General features: G+C 41.3%; 1 protein-coding gene and 1 long non-coding RNA gene across 10 annotated transcripts in view; one reads left to right on the top strand and one right to left on the bottom strand.

The window, feature by feature from the left end:
* The window catches only part of CHST9 (carbohydrate sulfotransferase 9), a 256,656-nt gene that overhangs the window by 216,407 nt on the left and 23,122 nt on the right, over positions 1-17,127 (top strand). For all 9 annotated transcript variants that reach the window (XM_070627517.1, XM_070627521.1, XM_070627518.1 and 6 more), the window contains one exon: positions 7,212-7,249. In XM_070627517.1, coding sequence (XP_070483618.1) covers positions 7,212-7,249 — 38 coding nt within the window. The remainder of the gene's footprint in view (positions 1-7,211; positions 7,250-17,127) is intronic.
* The window catches only part of LOC139084521 (uncharacterized), a 77,193-nt gene that overhangs the window by 50,280 nt on the left and 9,786 nt on the right, over positions 1-17,127 (bottom strand). The window lies entirely within an intron of this gene.

Here is a 17,127-nt window from a genome sequence, read left to right as displayed (position 1 = left end):
GCTGTGACTCACAGAAATGGTCTCTCTGGCTCCTGAGTCCCCATGATCCTCAACCAAGTGCCTGACCTCAGGAACCGGAAGGCTGCCCCGCTGCCTTCTAAAGCAGTCCTTGCCTAGTCCCTTGGCGTCACTCCTACCTTGTTACCTGAGGTGTACATGACCTGATACCTAAGTCCCTCCAAAACATGGCTATGTTCCCTGCCACTATGTCACCAATAGTCACCTTTCTCTTCCCTATTTGGACAGACACCATGAATCCTGGACTCACTCTGACCTTTGGCCAAGGAAACTTGTATCCAGCCTGTCTTATCATCCTGAGACACAGCCCAGGTTTGTGTCTTGGGTTCCTGCCTATATCTGGGGCACTCAGGTGAAACCTGCCCTGGTGCTGCCCAGCCTGCCACCACCCAAGGCCCCTGATTGTGCATCCTGCCCAAGGCAATTAGAAAGAAGCCTATATATTCACTGCAGCTGTGCCAAGAAACCTTATTTTAGTAAATCATGGTTTAATGAAAGAAAATAGTAGAAGTTTGGGTAAATTCAACCTAAAAGGACAATTAAAATCTTGCTGATCTTCAGGAAAATTATAAAGCATGATGGTATAAGTTATCTAGAGTTAGCTCTCAGTCCTTCACTTCAACTCCCACATTTTTTAACACTATTTTGTTCCTAACACACTGCTAGGATTCTACAGATGTTGAATAAAATAAAGGGAAGAAAGGACCTTTGGCATAATCACTGTTACTAGAATACCTAAACGTTCTTGGAAAATCAGTTGAGAACTAATACAAAAATGGCTGCTTTCACAAAACAAAGTATTTGGTATGGTACAGAATTCATCAGTAGTTGACTTTGGGCCCTAATGTGGTCCATCTAATGCTTTTTACTTGCATGTACTTTCCTTTCGCTAGGGAGTGAGAGCCAGGAGCAGCTTCCCTTAAAATGTGGGAGGCTGGTGCAAGCCTCTGCCACTGAAACAACTGTCAATCATTCCATAAATTTGTACTGAACCCCTAGTGTGCCAGCACTGGGCCCTGAGGACACAACACTAAGCAAGATGGGCATAGTCCCCAACCTCAGGGACTCACACTGTAGAATAGGAGACAAGCAAAAAAGCAAGCAAACATACAAATAACAAAATAATAGCAAGTTGTGATAAGTGCTGTGACAGAAACAAATGATGGACTGAGATCAAGAATCCTAAGAGGAGATGGAGAAGACCAGAGAAGAGCCCATAAGGTCTTAATATTAAACTGGGACCTGAAAAAATCGAAAGAGCAAGGCCTGCACAATTGGAGAGACAACAGCATGTGCAAAGGACCAGAGGTCAAAAAAGACCAGAAATTAATATAAGACTGAAGTGATTGGAGGGTAGAAAGGGAGAGGGGACAGAGAGAAAGGCAAGATTGGAGAGATGGGCAAGGAGCAGATGGCATGTAGGATGTAGTAAGGCATTTAGAGAGAAGAAGAATAGAAGAAGGGAACCACCAGAAGGCTAAAGTCGTAATCCATGGAAGAGCTACTGATGGGCTGCCACAAGGCAGTGGCTGTGGACAGAAGGACATGAATTTAGAATTTACTCTGTCCAGTCTGTTCACCAGTTTACTTTTCCTTCATGTCCTGTCTATGCTGAATAAACCATAATTGCGCCAAAATTGTCTACTGCTTCAAACATAAGACAATTGACTTGTTTCCAGGGCACCCAACCCTACCTGAGTGATGGTATTTCTTCCAAAACCCCCTCCTCTAGTCAGAGCAGTCTTTTTCACAATGCCTTCCAAATTCTATCCATCTTGAAGATCTGGTTCAAGTTCCACCTTCTCATGAACAACTCCTACATCCCAAAGACGAGTCTTATCTAAACTTATTTTTAAGTTCTTGTATTCATCATATCTTTAAGCATTTGTTCAAACATGCCTATATACAGAAGATATCCTTGAACTCCATTAAGTAAAAGGCCAATAATAAATCAGCTAAAATTGTGGTTCTTGGTTGTTTATGACACATTTCCGTATAAATTAAAAGGGAGAATAACAGTGGTCAGTGGCAACACACCTCCCAGAAACCTATTTGTTCCCTAAGACCAACCACATTGGTTGCTCCTCTTCTGTTCCCACAGCATGTCATTCATAACTATTAAAATACTTCTCAGGAGGTGTTGCAGTTTATCTCTACTTATCTCTCTCTCCATCTCTCTCTCCCACTTAACCTTGACCTTCTTGAGGGTGGGCATCCTGCTGTTTACATCTTTGCACACCAGCATTTAGGAGGCACCTGACACATTAAAGGTATTATATTTTTTAGAATGAATATACTATAAGGAAATGGACTCATACCTCCAGTCTGTGAAGTTAGGGGAAATGGCTAAACAACTTACGAGTCTAGTTTTGAGGGACTAAAAATGGTCCAGAGGAGCTGGAATCTGAGAAATTATTTCATACGTGGGAGCCTATTGTTTAAAATAGACTTTAAATTGCAGATTCTTGCCAATCTGTGCCTGGCTTCAGAGGCCTCTTGGCCTTCTGGCTTTGTCCCATTTTGCTCTGTGTTGGCATTTTTCTGAGGAGCAGATTCATGGCGACTCTTAGGTTCTCAAAGGGGCGTGTAACTGGGAAGAGTTTAAACTGTTTCGGCAGCAAAAGACTGGATCTGAAGTTTTATTCAGTTTGAGGTGATGAATCAAATTACTTACAATGGGAGAGATGAGTGAGTCTCATCCTAGAGTTCGGAGAATTTGAGGCAGTTATCCTAGAATTATAAATCTTGGAGAAATAGGTCCCCTCAAATTTTGGTGAGGGTGGATTGGGCTGTTTCTATAGCTTCCATTCCTAAAGCTCATGATGGACAGCAGTGTCCCAAAACTATGTTCACTGTAAGCTGAGCTGACAATGTCCATGACCTCCCTCTGCAGTTTATTCTGCTCCATTTTTTTAAGACATCACGAGATTAAAATGTAAGGATTCTGGAGTGGCTATTTCTGTGTTCTGCTTAACCTGCCGCTCCAACCACCTTGCCTAGTGTTTTCATTTTTCCCCCTTCTAGTCCTCATCTAACCAAAGGCTGGAGGGACAAGACCCAAATATGAGACAGACAGACTGGTTTTATCCTCAAAGATCAGCTGTTGCTATGTGCTAAGACTAGTAACACTGTATCTTACGTCATTGGGTGTCCTTTCACTAATAGACCATGTGAACTTGAACAAGTTTCTTATTTGATCCTTTGTCTCCTTATCTAAAAAAACAGGAGTGATAGTCTCTGCTTCACAAGGTTGCTCCTGCGGTGCCTAACATAGGCCTGGGGCATCGTGGTTCCTCAGTCTAGGTGTGCTTCCTCCCCATCCCTTGAGAACAGCCAAAACAGAGCATGAGAGCTTGTTTGAATTCATTTCTCATGGCTGCTATAACAAATTACCACAAGCTTCGTGGTTTAAAGTAATACAAATTTATTAACGTTGCAGTTCTAGAGGTCAGAAGTTCAAAACAGGTCTCACTAGACTAAAAGCAAGGCATTGGCAAGTCGTGTTCCTCCTGGAAGCTCTAGGGGAGAATCCATTTCCTTCCCTTTTCCAGGTCTTGAGGCTGCCCACATTCCTGGCTCATGATCCCCTTCCAGCCACTGGATCTCTCTGCTTCCAGTGTCACACCGCCTTCTCCCTGCCTTTGACTCGCCTGTCTCTCTCTTATAAGAACCCTTGTGATTACATTGGGCCCATCCAGAGAATCCAAGTTAATCTTCCCATCTCAAGATCCTTAACTTAATCACATCTATAAAGTCCCTTTGCCATGTAAGGTACTATATTCACAGGTTACAGAGATTGGGATATGGACATTTTGGGGGGGCCGTTATTCAATCTACCATACTTGCCACGTCAGCTTTCATAACCTACACATCTCTTCATTTTAACTATGGGAACAAGCCCATAGGACTCACGTAATAACTTCCCCTTAAATTCTGTTCCTTCTCCCACTAGTATCATTATCCACAAGTTCCCCTAGCTAAAAACCCGGAGGTGGCCCTCGCTCCCTGCTCCTGTACTTCCTGTGTCCAGTCTCCAGAACCCACCTCTGAAATGCCCCCTGCTCCAGGTATCCCTCCATCCCTGCTCTCACTCCTGGGCTGAAGCCCTCATCAGTCCTGCCTGGACATGGGACATGCTTATTGCTCCTTCTGCCACTGGTCTCCCCCTCACCCTCAACCCGTCCTCCACACCACCACCCAAGTCATCTTTCTCAATAACAGCTTTGGTTACCTTATCCCCCTTCTGAAAAACCTCTGCTGGCTTCCCACAGCCTGCAAAGCCCTTCTCAGTCTCAAATCAAGTCGACAACCTCCCAAGGCTGGTCTCTTGTCCTCTTGCCACACCACACACTTTCCTCCTGCTATGGTATGTGCTTGTTCTATATAAGCCACTCAGAACATCTCATGATTCACCCAACCCTCTTCTTGCCTCTGAGACTTTACTTACCTGTCCCAACTCCCTGAAATGCCCTTCTCTTTGCCTGCAGAATTCATACTTATTTCATTTTAATCCTCAAAAATCTGGAGGGGGTAGATATTATTAACTCTTTGATATATATGGCAAAATAGGACAGAGCATTAAGTAACTGGCCCCCAATCAAACATCTAGTAAATGGCAGGGCTGTAATTAGATACCAGGTTGTTGTCTGTTCCATTTTCTCGAGTCCAGTAGGTTACTACATTATTGGGTAGTGATTATTGGATTTTTGGGCTCCTATTTTCCTCTTGAATTCCTTCAGATTTCCTTCGTTCCCAAGGAAATGAAACTAAGATTCTGTAGTGCTGCTGCCACCTGTGACATCCCCTCCAGCCTATTTCCAGTTAGCAACCAGAGTTGAGTGGTCTTTTAAAAATGCAAATGGAACCAAGGCGTTCCTTCCAATGTTCCTACCTACACCTGGCCTAAATCTCCTTCATGGCTGACTTTCCACTGCTCTTGGCATGATCATAAATCTCCCAAAAATGGTCTACATGAAGTTACTTGCTGTATGTTTCCTGCCTGGCTGTCCAACCTCATCTCACACCATGCCCCCCGCCTCAGAGACTTCTCCACTCTGGCCACGCTGGCTTCTTCTCTGTGGCTTGGACACACTTGCTCCCTCATCACGCTTTGCACATGCCCTTCCTTCTGCCTGAACATTCTTCCCCCTCTTCTTGTCAATACTGGTGATCTGACTCAAAAAGCCAAATTTTTGCCCACAAACCATTAAATACTCATCTTTAAACACTTCACACGTAATCTGACAAAAGAAATCTAAATATTAAAGCATATCAAGAGTATCTAATTGAGCAATGCCATTAAAAATGAGGAAAATTTGTTTTCGTTAACTGGAAACTCCAAGACTGGCCCCTGGCATTTGTGGCAGTGGGATGATAGAATAGCTCACTCTTAACACCACCTTTCCATTTTCTGTGCTCCTTATACTTCTACCGTATCCCATATAACACCTAGCCTGGTACTGAACACTCAATAAATTTCCAAATATACTTATTATTGTTTGATTAGTTGACTGATAAATATCACTTATTCATTACGTGTCCTTTTTTTGGAAAAGAGTTTGGCAGTCTATTAAGCAACTGAATATACAACTACCATATAACCCAGGGATTGCACTCCTGGGCATTTATCCCAGAGAAATGAAGACTTGTGTCCACATAAAAACTTTTACACAAATGTTGATAGAAGGTTTATTCATAATAGCTAGAAAATACCCAGATGTCCTTCAATGGATGAAAAGCCAAACAAACTTTGCTACATCCATACATTGAATAGTGCTCAGCAGTAAAAAAGAATGAACTCACAGGAATACACACAGCAACCTGGATGACTCTCCAGAGAACTATGCTGAGTGAGAAAAGCCTATCTCAAAAGGTTATAAAATGTATGATTCCATTTATACAACATTCTTGAAATGACAAAGTGATAGAAGTGAAGAACAGATTAGTGGTTGCCTTGGATTAAGAAGAGAGTGGGAGGGAAGTAGATGTGGCTATAAAAGGGCAACATGAGGGGGCCAGCCCCAGTGACCTAGCGGTTAAGTTTGGCCAGCTCCACTTCAGCGGCCCAGTAGCCATGCTGTGGTGGCAGCTCACATACAAAAAGAGGAAGATTGGCACTAGATGTCAGCTCATGGTGAAACTTCCTCAGCAAAAAGAGAGAGATTGGCATTAGGTTAGCTACAAGGCAGCATGAGGGATCCCTGTGCTCTGTATGCTCTGTATCTTGACTGTGTCAACATCAGTATCCTGGTTGTGTTATTGTACTACAGATCTTCCATATGTTACAGGCAGGAGAAACTTGGCAAAGGGTACATGGAATCTGTCTGCATTATTTCTTATAAATGGCAAGTGGCTGCACAATTATCTTAATTAAAATTTTAAGAGGACATATTTAATAAAGTGTGTGTATCACACTGAGATGTGCACAAGCACATAGTAACTGTGGTGCCACAAAATTCCTTCATTCCTCTGTTTCCTAGTGGTTTGTTGGTTGTTTATTATGACTAAGGATTTATTTCCTTCTATTTAGGACATATATAACACTGATCTCTTTCAGGCTATTTTCATGACTGAAGTTTATTATTTTAGTGTCTTTATTTATACCTCTCTGTTGCCTTTCATATGTTACTCTCATTTCTTTGTGTCCTGACCAAGATACAGTTTATAAAATTATTGGTTTGTACTTTCATCTCTAGCAGTACTATAATAACAAAGTATAATAATGTCTTCATCATCTTCACAAGTAAGAGAAAAGTTTTAAAAAGTAGCACTTCTGCCACCTGCCACCTCCCTGTCCAGTCCTCAAGTTTCCACGAGCTCAGTGTTAGTTATACTTGAACAAGTTGTCATTGTTTGGAAACCTTTGACTGGCTGCTGTTCAAATTTTTCTTCAGTCCTTTTCATCTCTTTCATTTCTCTGCCAAAGTTTAATACATTGTTCTGGTCTCACCCTTCCCAGATTTCCATTTCACTTTCTATTATCTTTGTCTAATGTGGTTTATTTAGGTTTGACTTTTTTTTATTCCAGTTATTGGAGTGATTGTAAAAGTCTATATTGTGATACCAGTCCTTGCTCAGAGAGCCCGTGACTGCTATTAGAGTTTTGAGTGAGAACAGAGCAGGATTTTATTCATTTATGCATTTTATTCATTTTCATACTTTAATGTGAAATTTCTTTCTGCTTTCTCTTTCAGTGACTAGAGAAAAAATCCAGGAACATATCACCAACCAGGTATATCCTCACTTGTCATAAACTGTAATGCAGAATTTTGCTTTAAATGTTAATAATTAAACATTTGTAAATTTTTTTTTTAAAAAAAGGCATTGGGGCCAGCGTGGTGGCATAGTGGTTAAGTTCGTGCACTCCACTTTGGCAGCCCAGGGTCCAGAGGTTCAGATCCTGGGCGTGGACTTACGCACTGCTCATCAAGCCATGCTGTGGTGGCATCCCACATACAAAATAGAGGAAGATGGGCACAGATGTTAGCTCAGGGACAATTTTTCTCAGCAAAAAGAGGAAGATTGACAAGAGATGTTAGCTCAGGGCTAATCTTCCTCAGCAAAAATAAATAAATAAATAAAAGGGCATTGCTGGTTATGGGTATGAGTAATATATACATTATCAGTTCTAAGAACAAATGAATTGGTCATATGTGGATGATCACATACTTTCTTTGTCTCCCCCATCTCATTCCTTCCCTCCACACACCCAAGGATGGGAAACAGTGGAGAAGTGGGAATCTGCCAGTTCTCACTTGTAAGCTACTCTCTGAGCATGCTGTGACCTCTGCATTGATACTATCACGGCTGCAAATAGATACTTTTATCTACTTTTCCCTCAACTAAGGTGACTCTCCTCTGTGATTTTCCCAAGTTTTAATTCACCCAGCTGAAAGCCACTCCCTCCCAAACAGTTAAGCGCTGGATCCCTAGCTGTGGTAATGTACAAGCTGAATTTCCATTCCAGTCTTTGAGTTCTATCCACGTTAGCCAATGTCTTCCCGTCTGCTTCACTATTTTCTTATCCAATCTTTTTACTGATTTATTTTTTATATTTACCACCAGTAGATGGAGTCACTCTGTGTAACTGCTTAAGGGGCTTGACACAGGCAGCGACTCATACAAACCAAGGACGGCCTTCGCCAAACCTTGTCTTGCCCCACCCCACCTCCTCTTCCCATAGGTCAGTATAGCTGCAGTTTCTCTGAATGCTTCCTGTGCCACTGGACTCAGGGAATGTGGATACTGACCTGTGACAAAATATGCCCAGGCTTCACTGTGGACATAAATCGCCATGTCTTTTTGTCATGGTTCTCTTCTCGGATAAATTATAACTCACCCTTGCCAAAGAGAAGAGTGGTAAATCTACATTTATACCAGACAAGAGTACATTTTCCACAGTCTTCTTGTAATGTACTCCAAATAAGTTCCAATTCTCGTCCCTATTGTCATTCCACCCAAATTAAGTTCTAAATTTACCTAATCTGTACCAGATGCCCTTTAACTCATCAAGCTTTAAAAATAGTTAACTTGTTTGACTAATGGACTATACTGCAAATGCAGTAGGCAAAATCTAATGCTGATCAGGTGCCATTTTGCTTTTGAATATAATCTCAAACATTGACTCGTAGTAGCAGCCATGTTAATATTTGAAAATGCTGTCATTGTGCAATGGCAAAATCAGTTGGCTATTACAAACAGTTTGTTTGCCTTTTCAGCTTAGTTTCTTTATTATTGTATTTTCAATTATTTGTATATACTCAAGTGGTTTGGGAAGGCTGAGCAACAGTAGACCAGTAAAGTTTATTGCTACCATTTTTATTTATTTAAGTCACGTAGGGAATACGTTTCCTTATAAAGAGACCTGTTTTCTTTATTAACAAATTAAAGCAGTTGGTCAAGAAATATATTAAGGCCACACCTTACGGGCAGATTTTCATTTCCTGTATTTTCCTTCTTTTTACATTTGGCTAAACTAATAGAAGATGTGGACACCAAAATAGAACACCAAATACTTACTCATAATCTTAAACATTGATTTGATGCCAGATAAAATCATAATGGCTGTCAGTCCCAAGAAGAGAGTGAAATTCTTTTGACTTTAACATAAGAGGGAAGGGTCTTAAGTATATTAGTTACATAGTCATTCTCAGAACAGAGAGCTGTATTGTTCAATTAGTACCTGCCAGCTGGTATTTCTAATTCTACAATGGAATTTCTATTCTTTCTTCTCTCAAGTAGGGAGGTGCTCCCCACTCTCAAGAATGTCCTGGCAGTACAATTCAGAGGCATCTTACACCTCTAATGCATCTAAATTCTGGCAAAGAGCCAAGAAACAAAGTCTTACCCCTTCTTTAAATCACTGTGCCACCCAAAGAATTTGACCCTTCAAAAACATTTTTGAAATCTCACTTTGGATAATCAATACAGAGTTCTTTTATCAAAAAGGAATGTAAAATAGAGCACCGTTGAGCGTTAATCTTGCCCCTAAATCCTTCCCACCGGGCACTATATATTGTGTAATTAAATTGAAATTGAAAATCGAGTCCTCCCCCCCCCCCCCCCCCCCCCCGCCATTAGGCAAGCTACGAGTTGCACACCAATGAGAGAAATCAGGGCTGCGGTGGAGGGAAAGCTCAAGCCTGCTGGCCAACATCCAGCGTGCATTTCTAGCCCACAGCTATTTTACCACACCTGAGCTGGAGAACAAACAACTATTTGAGTTCTCCAGGGGGAACGCTGGGTTCTTTCCTGTGTAATTCACTGGGGAAATTAGTATGCTTTTTTAAAGTAACTTGTTAACGCAGCTTGTTTACGAGAAGAGGACAAAAATGAGCAGTGAACCGCTTGGCAGCTTATGTCCCAGAATGGGATGAATGCATGACCCATTTTTTTCAGCTGTCTCTTTGGCAGTTCAGTGCTGCAACAATTTCCTCTCTGAAAAATGTTCCTTATAGAGATGAAATCTCCTGTAGGTTTTCCGAATAATTTTTACTGTGGTAGATTAAAGATAATAGCTTAAAATACTACCCCAAATCCTTCAAAACCAAATTACAATATGGTCAGTAGGAGAATGGGAAAACTGAATATAAAAAACTTTTAACTTAACTTTTGGAAACTGCCTTATTATATAGCAGACAGTTGAAACCTGTAGTAAATTAATACCTTCTGTTTCTGCCTTTCTGTATGGTAGATAACTGAAACCCATAGTGAATTAATACTTTGTTTTTATGCAGCTAGGTGACAAAGGGGGACACTGAATATAGGGCTCCGTTTCTTGTGGAGGATGTGCATGTTGTGGTGGACATTCACAGGTCAGGCACCTGCTATGACAAAGGCTTGTGTTCACCCATTGCCCGGTTCAGAGAGAGCCAACCCCCTCGGCGTGCTGTTACAGCTTACGGATTTGTTTCTGGGGCTGCTGTAACCAACTGTCCCAGCGCAGTGCTTTCAAACAACACAAATGCATTGTCTCACAGTTTTGGAGGCTGGAAGTTTGAAATCAAGGTGTCGGTAGGGCCACGGTCTCCCTGAAACCTGTAGAGGAGGATCCTTCCTTGCTTCTGGCAATAGCCAGCAATCCTTGACATTCCTTGGCTTGTAGCTGCATCACGTCAATCACTGCCTCTCTCATCACATGGCTGTCCTCCCTGTGTGTCTCTTCTCTTCTTATAAGGACACCAGCCATATTGGCCTAGGGCCCCCTAGTGACGTCATCTTAACTTGATTACATCTGCAAAGACCCCATTTCCAAATAAGGTCACATTCACAGGTACCAAGAGTTAGGATTTCAGCAGATGTGTTTGGGGGACACAGTTCAACCCATAACAAGCTGGAAACCTCAGAGGCGTCCTCAACTCCTTCTCTCCCTCTGACGTCCAAGCTCTGCTGATGTGATCTCCTGTCGCCCTCTCCAATCCGGCTTCTCCTCCTCTGCCCAGCCCAAGGCCCCTGCTTCCTCCAGGCCCTCGTCTCACTTGCTGGGTGGCTCCTTAAGGCTCTCCAGCTTCAGTCTCACCACTTTTCCATTCATCTTCCATGCTGCTCCACTTTACTTTCTAAAATACCAATCGTCTAGCATCCCTCCACTGTTAAAAAGCACAAATTAAACAGAAACCCTTCCATCTTCCATCACTTTTAGCAGTGATTATTAATCCTACCTGTGCATTGTAATAGCCTGTGAAGCTCCCTTAGCACAGACCCTGAGACCCCTCCCCGACCCTCACCGCCAACCCAAGAAATTCTGGGTCAGTAGTTGGCTTCAGACATAGCACAACCCTTAGAGGAGGCAAGAGGGGTCATGTGCTTCAGAAGACCCCAAACATCACAAACAGAGAAATACAAAGACATTTTTTGTTTCTTTTCAGCCTCATTTTTTAAAGTTTGGTAATTAATTAAACACACAAAATATATGGGAGCAGGACCACGGCTGAATTGGACCCTCTCATCGAGTGGGGTGGGGTCGGGCCGGGGGATAAAAACTCAGCCAGTGCTCTTTGAAACCAGAGAAAGAGGGGCTGCTTTAGTTGCAAGGTAGCCACCCCACATCCCCGGAAGAGAGAGGACGTGTAGGCGGATGGCGTTCCTGGGGTAACTGTGCTTCCGCCCTCCCCTCTGCGTGGGAGGTAAGTGGAGCGGGTGGCTGGAGTTTCGGGTGGGTAGAAGTGCCTGGCAATTCCGAGTCAGGAAAGTGAGCCTGAGGTAAGAGGACCTACCCTCCCCAGGAGCCTGCAGAGCCGGACTGAGGCGGCCGCGTCCTTGAGGGGGCAGGTCCACCACTGCCCGGGAGTCCCTGGCCTGAGTCCCTGCCCTCCTCCTGGAGGTCCAGGCAAACACTTAGGCTTCTGGTGGCAATATGGCCCTCAGGGCCTGGGGGGACCCTTTAGCCTCCAAACCCAGAGCAGTCCTTTGGGACAGGCTGAGGCCCTGGGTGGAAACAAGCGCCAGGTCTTGGGTATCACCTACTTTAAAATTTTTAAATCTATTATTTTAAATAAAGGCATACAGTATGTGGGCCTCCATTCATACTCTTTCCCTAGGCCCCACAAATGTTAGGGATGACCCTGCAGAGACATCGGCAGCTTTAAACACTCAATATGTGATTCTAATAAAAAGCCAAGGTTGAACCCCCGTGTCTGTTGTCCATAGGATAAAATCCTAACCTTTGAGTCTGCAATCTGAGGCCTTGTGATTTCATAGTCCTTTAAAAAGCTTGCTTCTCACCTCCAAAGACTTATTTCCCATTCTGCTCCCTTATGTAAAGCTATTGTGCAGTATATAAAATTGTTCGATCAACATGCCCCTTTCTTTGCATGTACGAAATTTACTTATATTCCAAGACCTAACTTAGATACCACCTCTTCCATGAACCTTTCCTTCATCGTGTAGCTGAGAATAATCTCTCCCTCTTCTGTGCTCCCATATTATTTTTCTGCCCCTTTGCTATAGATCCTTGCATTTTCTACTCGATATTCTATTTATCCCTATATGATTTTGTAACCAGATAGTCTCCTCCTAAAGGGACGAAATCATGTTTGGTTCATTTCTGTGTTCACTGTTAGTTGGACCTTGCACATCATAAACACGCAACCAATTGCTGGTCGAATGTAAATTCTTCAGCTCACTAAATTATTATCCTAGTAGCCAGAGGGACTGCTCAATGTGGGCAGTCTACTCTCTGTACACCAGACTGCCCAAACCTGTTGTGTCATTGACGCTTACAAGGCAGAAACCAAGTGCTGTCCTTTGCCCTCCCCGGCAAGGAATCTGAACCAAAAACAGAAGGAACAAGCTAAGCCTGCACATGATTTCTACGAATAATGGTCACACAGTTGGAGAATGAAAGAGTTGAAGGGCAGGGAGACCCACACCATTGTTTCACCTTTATGTCTACATTCCGTAATGCCTGTAGAACGTCCGTTAAATGATTTGCTCAGGTAAAGACTTGGGCAACTGATTTTTTTCTTGAATGTAAGTATGGCAATGCCATTCACTGCTGCCTTTTCAGTGTAGCGTGAACTTTACAACTTCTAAATTTAAAGTGGGATTGCATTACCTTGCACTATTCTTATCAAAATGGCCATGCACTCAAGGAAACAACTTTGACTTCAAGAGAGTTTCTCTTTGCAAGGTCACTACTAATGGAGCTAGTAAAGATCCCATCCCCCTAATTCTCTTTTAAGATTACCTTCAAGAGTTGGCAGTTGTGCTGTGAAAAAGCTATCCAACTTAGGAGTCTTTTTAAAAAATGCTTGAGAGCAAGACTGAAAAGATCAAAAAGTGGTGGCACTAGTGGTGGTTAACAAAGAAGGGTTTATAAAAAATGGTCTTTATTAAAGGTCAGATGGCTTCATATCTAGAAAATACTTACATGTAAATGTAAAAGGTGAGCTGGGACTCGCTTCTTTAATTGGAAGCCAAGAAAGCGAAAATATTGTTTGAGGTTGTCTGTGGAAATAGATAATAGACAATAGTCCATGGAAATATATCGTCAAGACAAAGGGAGGAGGAGAAAAATGGCCCCTGGGTGTTTTAAGCATGAACAGAAGAAGAATGTAATGGTTTGAATAAAGAAAATTGTTTATTAGCAACACTGCAAGATCTGTTAGGAATCAAATATGCAGATAATTCTCACTCAAACACTCAGAAGGCTTCTGAATAATTTCAACCAATAATTGTGCTAGTCACTCAATGCGCCATCTCATTTATTTGTCTCAACAACCCCATGAGGATGCATACTTTAATCTCCTTTTTATTCAGGTGGAAACTCAGGCTTGAAAGGTGCAGTAATTTTTCAAGTCCTGCTGTGCTTATCACTAAATTAGTAATAATAATGGTTGGCATTATTATTAAGTGCTTAATGAGCTTTCTGTGTGTTGGTAAAATTTTCTCTTGTAAACCTCACAGCAGTAACCCTGTGAGGTAGCTATAAATCAAGGCAGTCAAGGCCAGTGAGGTTAAGTACCTTGCCCAAGATCACACACTAGCATGGAAGCAAGCAACCCAAGGCTACAGTGGAAGCACCAGCCACCATTCTATGCTACTTGGAATGTCTTTATTTAGAGGCACAGAGCTGGAATCGGAATCCATGTGTATCTCATTCTGAAATCGTTTCTCTTCACTCTTGTGTTATCACTACTTGTTCTGGAAGTTTTTCTTAACAGAAACGATCCCACTTATGACCACCTAATCGGCACTCCAATTTTGACACCAACTCTGAAGCAATTGGTTAAGAGACCCTAGCATACAGATATTTATGATGTAGTGGGTCTTTTTTTCAAAGCATTTTAACAATCAAGATGAGCATATACTCATTCTGGGATTCCTGTTGAGCATTAAATTGCCTTTTAATTAAGTGAAAAATCAAGTGAATCTGGTCTTAGAGAAAAACTACTTGTCACCTGAAAAGAGATTCAAAGCTGGAAAAAAAAACAAGTATACATTGGAATAATTTGTTGTCCACTGACAGTTTTCCTTGGCAGAGCCCAGACAGAACTATCATGGCCATAAAACGAAAATTGAAATAGAAATCTTTATTCTCATCAACTATAAAATGTTCTCTTGTTCTTTTATTTTCCAGAAAAATACCTTCTAAGAACTCTTTTATAAGTTCCTCAATATTAGTAATAATAGTATCATTGCATGTGTCCTCATGTGAGAAAATATGGGATACTGCAACAGTGCTGAAACTGTAGCATCTATTAAAAAGAATAAAAGTAGTTAATTTACCATCTAGTGTAAACAAATCACACCACCTAAGATGCTATCACCCAATAGGCCAGTGAAATATTTTCCCTAAGTGATTTCTAGTTAATCAGTTTCTCTTCTTTTTCCTCCTTTTTTTTTTCTTCAGTTTTTCTAATCATTTCCCTCCCTACTCGCTAACATCTGTACCTGAATATGAGTAAGTGGGTAACTGAAACTTTTCAGCTTAGCAGATTTTATTAGCAAAATGGTTAGCACCATCATTTGTGATTTTTCTCTCAACATCTAACAACAAACCTCAGTAGCCAAGTTCTGCTAGCCAGGGACACAATTAGTAGAGACCCCCTCAGTACTCAATAACTCAAACACCACCTGTGTAGAAAGTCTTTCTTTCACTTCTTGGGTTAAAGCTATGATCAAAATGGGGCATGGAGAGGCCGACCTGGTGACGTAGCAGTGAAGTTCGCACGTTCCGCTTCGGCAGCCTGGGGTTCATCAGTTTGGATCCTGGGTTGGGACCTACGCACCACTTATCAAGCCATGCTGTGGCAGGTGTCCCACATATGAAATAGGGCACGGACGTTAGCTGAGGGCCAGTCTTCCTCAGCAAAAAGAGGGGGATCGGCAGCAGATAAAGAACTGAATGAAGGACTTATGTAAGAACTTGATATCTTCTGGAATTGTGTGAAAGAGGCAGTTGAGTAGTCATCATTTTGAACAGAAGTTGCTTTTTAACATTGAAAAAAATGTCTTTTAAGAAGTAGTGATCAAAGGATCAGGAATATTTTTATACTATATACCTATCATTGCTTAAGATATATTCCAAATAATGATACTAAAGTGACTATTTCCTTTGTATTTACAAATTAAAACACTTTCTATCTTTATCAGTTTGAATTTCAGTATTTCCAACAGTTGGCCACATAAGTATTTCTAAAAGCCCAAAAAGAAAACAGTAACAAGTAGTGGTCATTAATACTAGTCCCATTCTGTAGAATCCATGTTATATATGCTGTTTAGACCCCTTAGGGCAGATCCCCGAGGGATCCGTCGAGGGGCTTCCCTGATATCTTGTGTAGACTTTGACGTCTATCTGCATTTTGCTGAGGAAATGCTTTTTGGTTCTCATCGGAATCACAGGAGTGAAAGAAAGTACCCTAGACAATTTTTCTACCTCTCATTAGAGAGAAAAAGTGACCACACTTCTCTCTTTTATTATGCATAAATTAAAACCAATTTTATTCAAACTTTATTTTATAAAGTAGCACTTAGAGAACAAATTTCTGGGAAGGAAAAGATACATAGACAAGTGGTGAAAATTCAGAGTACCAGTAAAGATCCCAGTGAAAGCTACCTTGTCTTTATTATCCAGAGAAGTGTTACGTTACATTCTGTGGTTGATCATCAAACAAGAGTGGAATAAACAGCATTCTTCACTGTTTCATCACTGGTATGCGCCTTGCTCAAAATGTATTAAAAGGGAATATTTTCATCATACTATTACTGGATAATTCAATTAGGCCAATGTTCTGTGGATGTGGAATAATGTAATTTACTATGTTGAATGATTAGCCAATCAGATTTCTCTCATTTTCTAAGGCAATGGATTGACTAAAATGTGACCATAAACAAAATAGATTTTATTAGGCATAATCTACTTTATAAACAAATGAAATTAATTCTTCGCCTGACCTAAAGCTTTGAAAATGAAAGACCAAAATTGAACACATGCTTCCAATTTTGATTCTGTTACTAAGATGACACTTAATATAAAAGTTACAATTTAACTTCCCCTCAAGTATTCCATACTTGAGACTAAATGACTCTTAGAAATATGTTCATCAACAGATGGGAGCCACTTATGGCCTCATAAACTCCAAAGCAAGTGAAATTATCTCAGCAAAATAGAAAGATTACAAGAAAGCCTCATCTGGTTATCTCAGAGATGATTAATGCACTGCATATTGGTTCAATGGTGCAATGAAGATTGACAGATAATCACCCTTCTTCATATAGAGAAATACCGAAGAGAAAAATGCTAGTGATGTATGTTTTTAATCAATCAATAAGCAATTTCAACATGTGCCCTGTGTTTAGAGCTGTGCTAAGTGAGATGGAGGATGTGGAAGAAAGTGCCAACATGGAGCTGTTTGAAAGAGATTTTCTATCTTGAAAGAGAAGACTAACGTACCTTAAATACTGCACAGAATAACAGAGAAGTGGTATTACTTGCTTCCTTGTTAACGACACAGTATAGATAGTGTGGGAGTTTGGAGAAGTCAACAATCAATGAAAAGCAGCCAGGGAAGGATCATGGAGGACTATGAAAACCGAAACTATTCAGATTTGATTCAGCAGGAAATAGAATGTGCAGGTACTGAAAATTTTGGAGTTGAGAAATGACCT

This window comes from Equus przewalskii, chromosome 7 (genome assembly GCF_037783145.1).
Source record: "Equus przewalskii isolate Varuska chromosome 7, EquPr2, whole genome shotgun sequence".
In the NCBI taxonomy this organism is placed as follows: domain Eukaryota; kingdom Metazoa; phylum Chordata; class Mammalia; order Perissodactyla; family Equidae; genus Equus; species Equus przewalskii.
The sequence above is the reverse complement of the archived record's forward strand: the minus strand, read 5'-3'. Positions and strand labels throughout refer to the sequence as shown.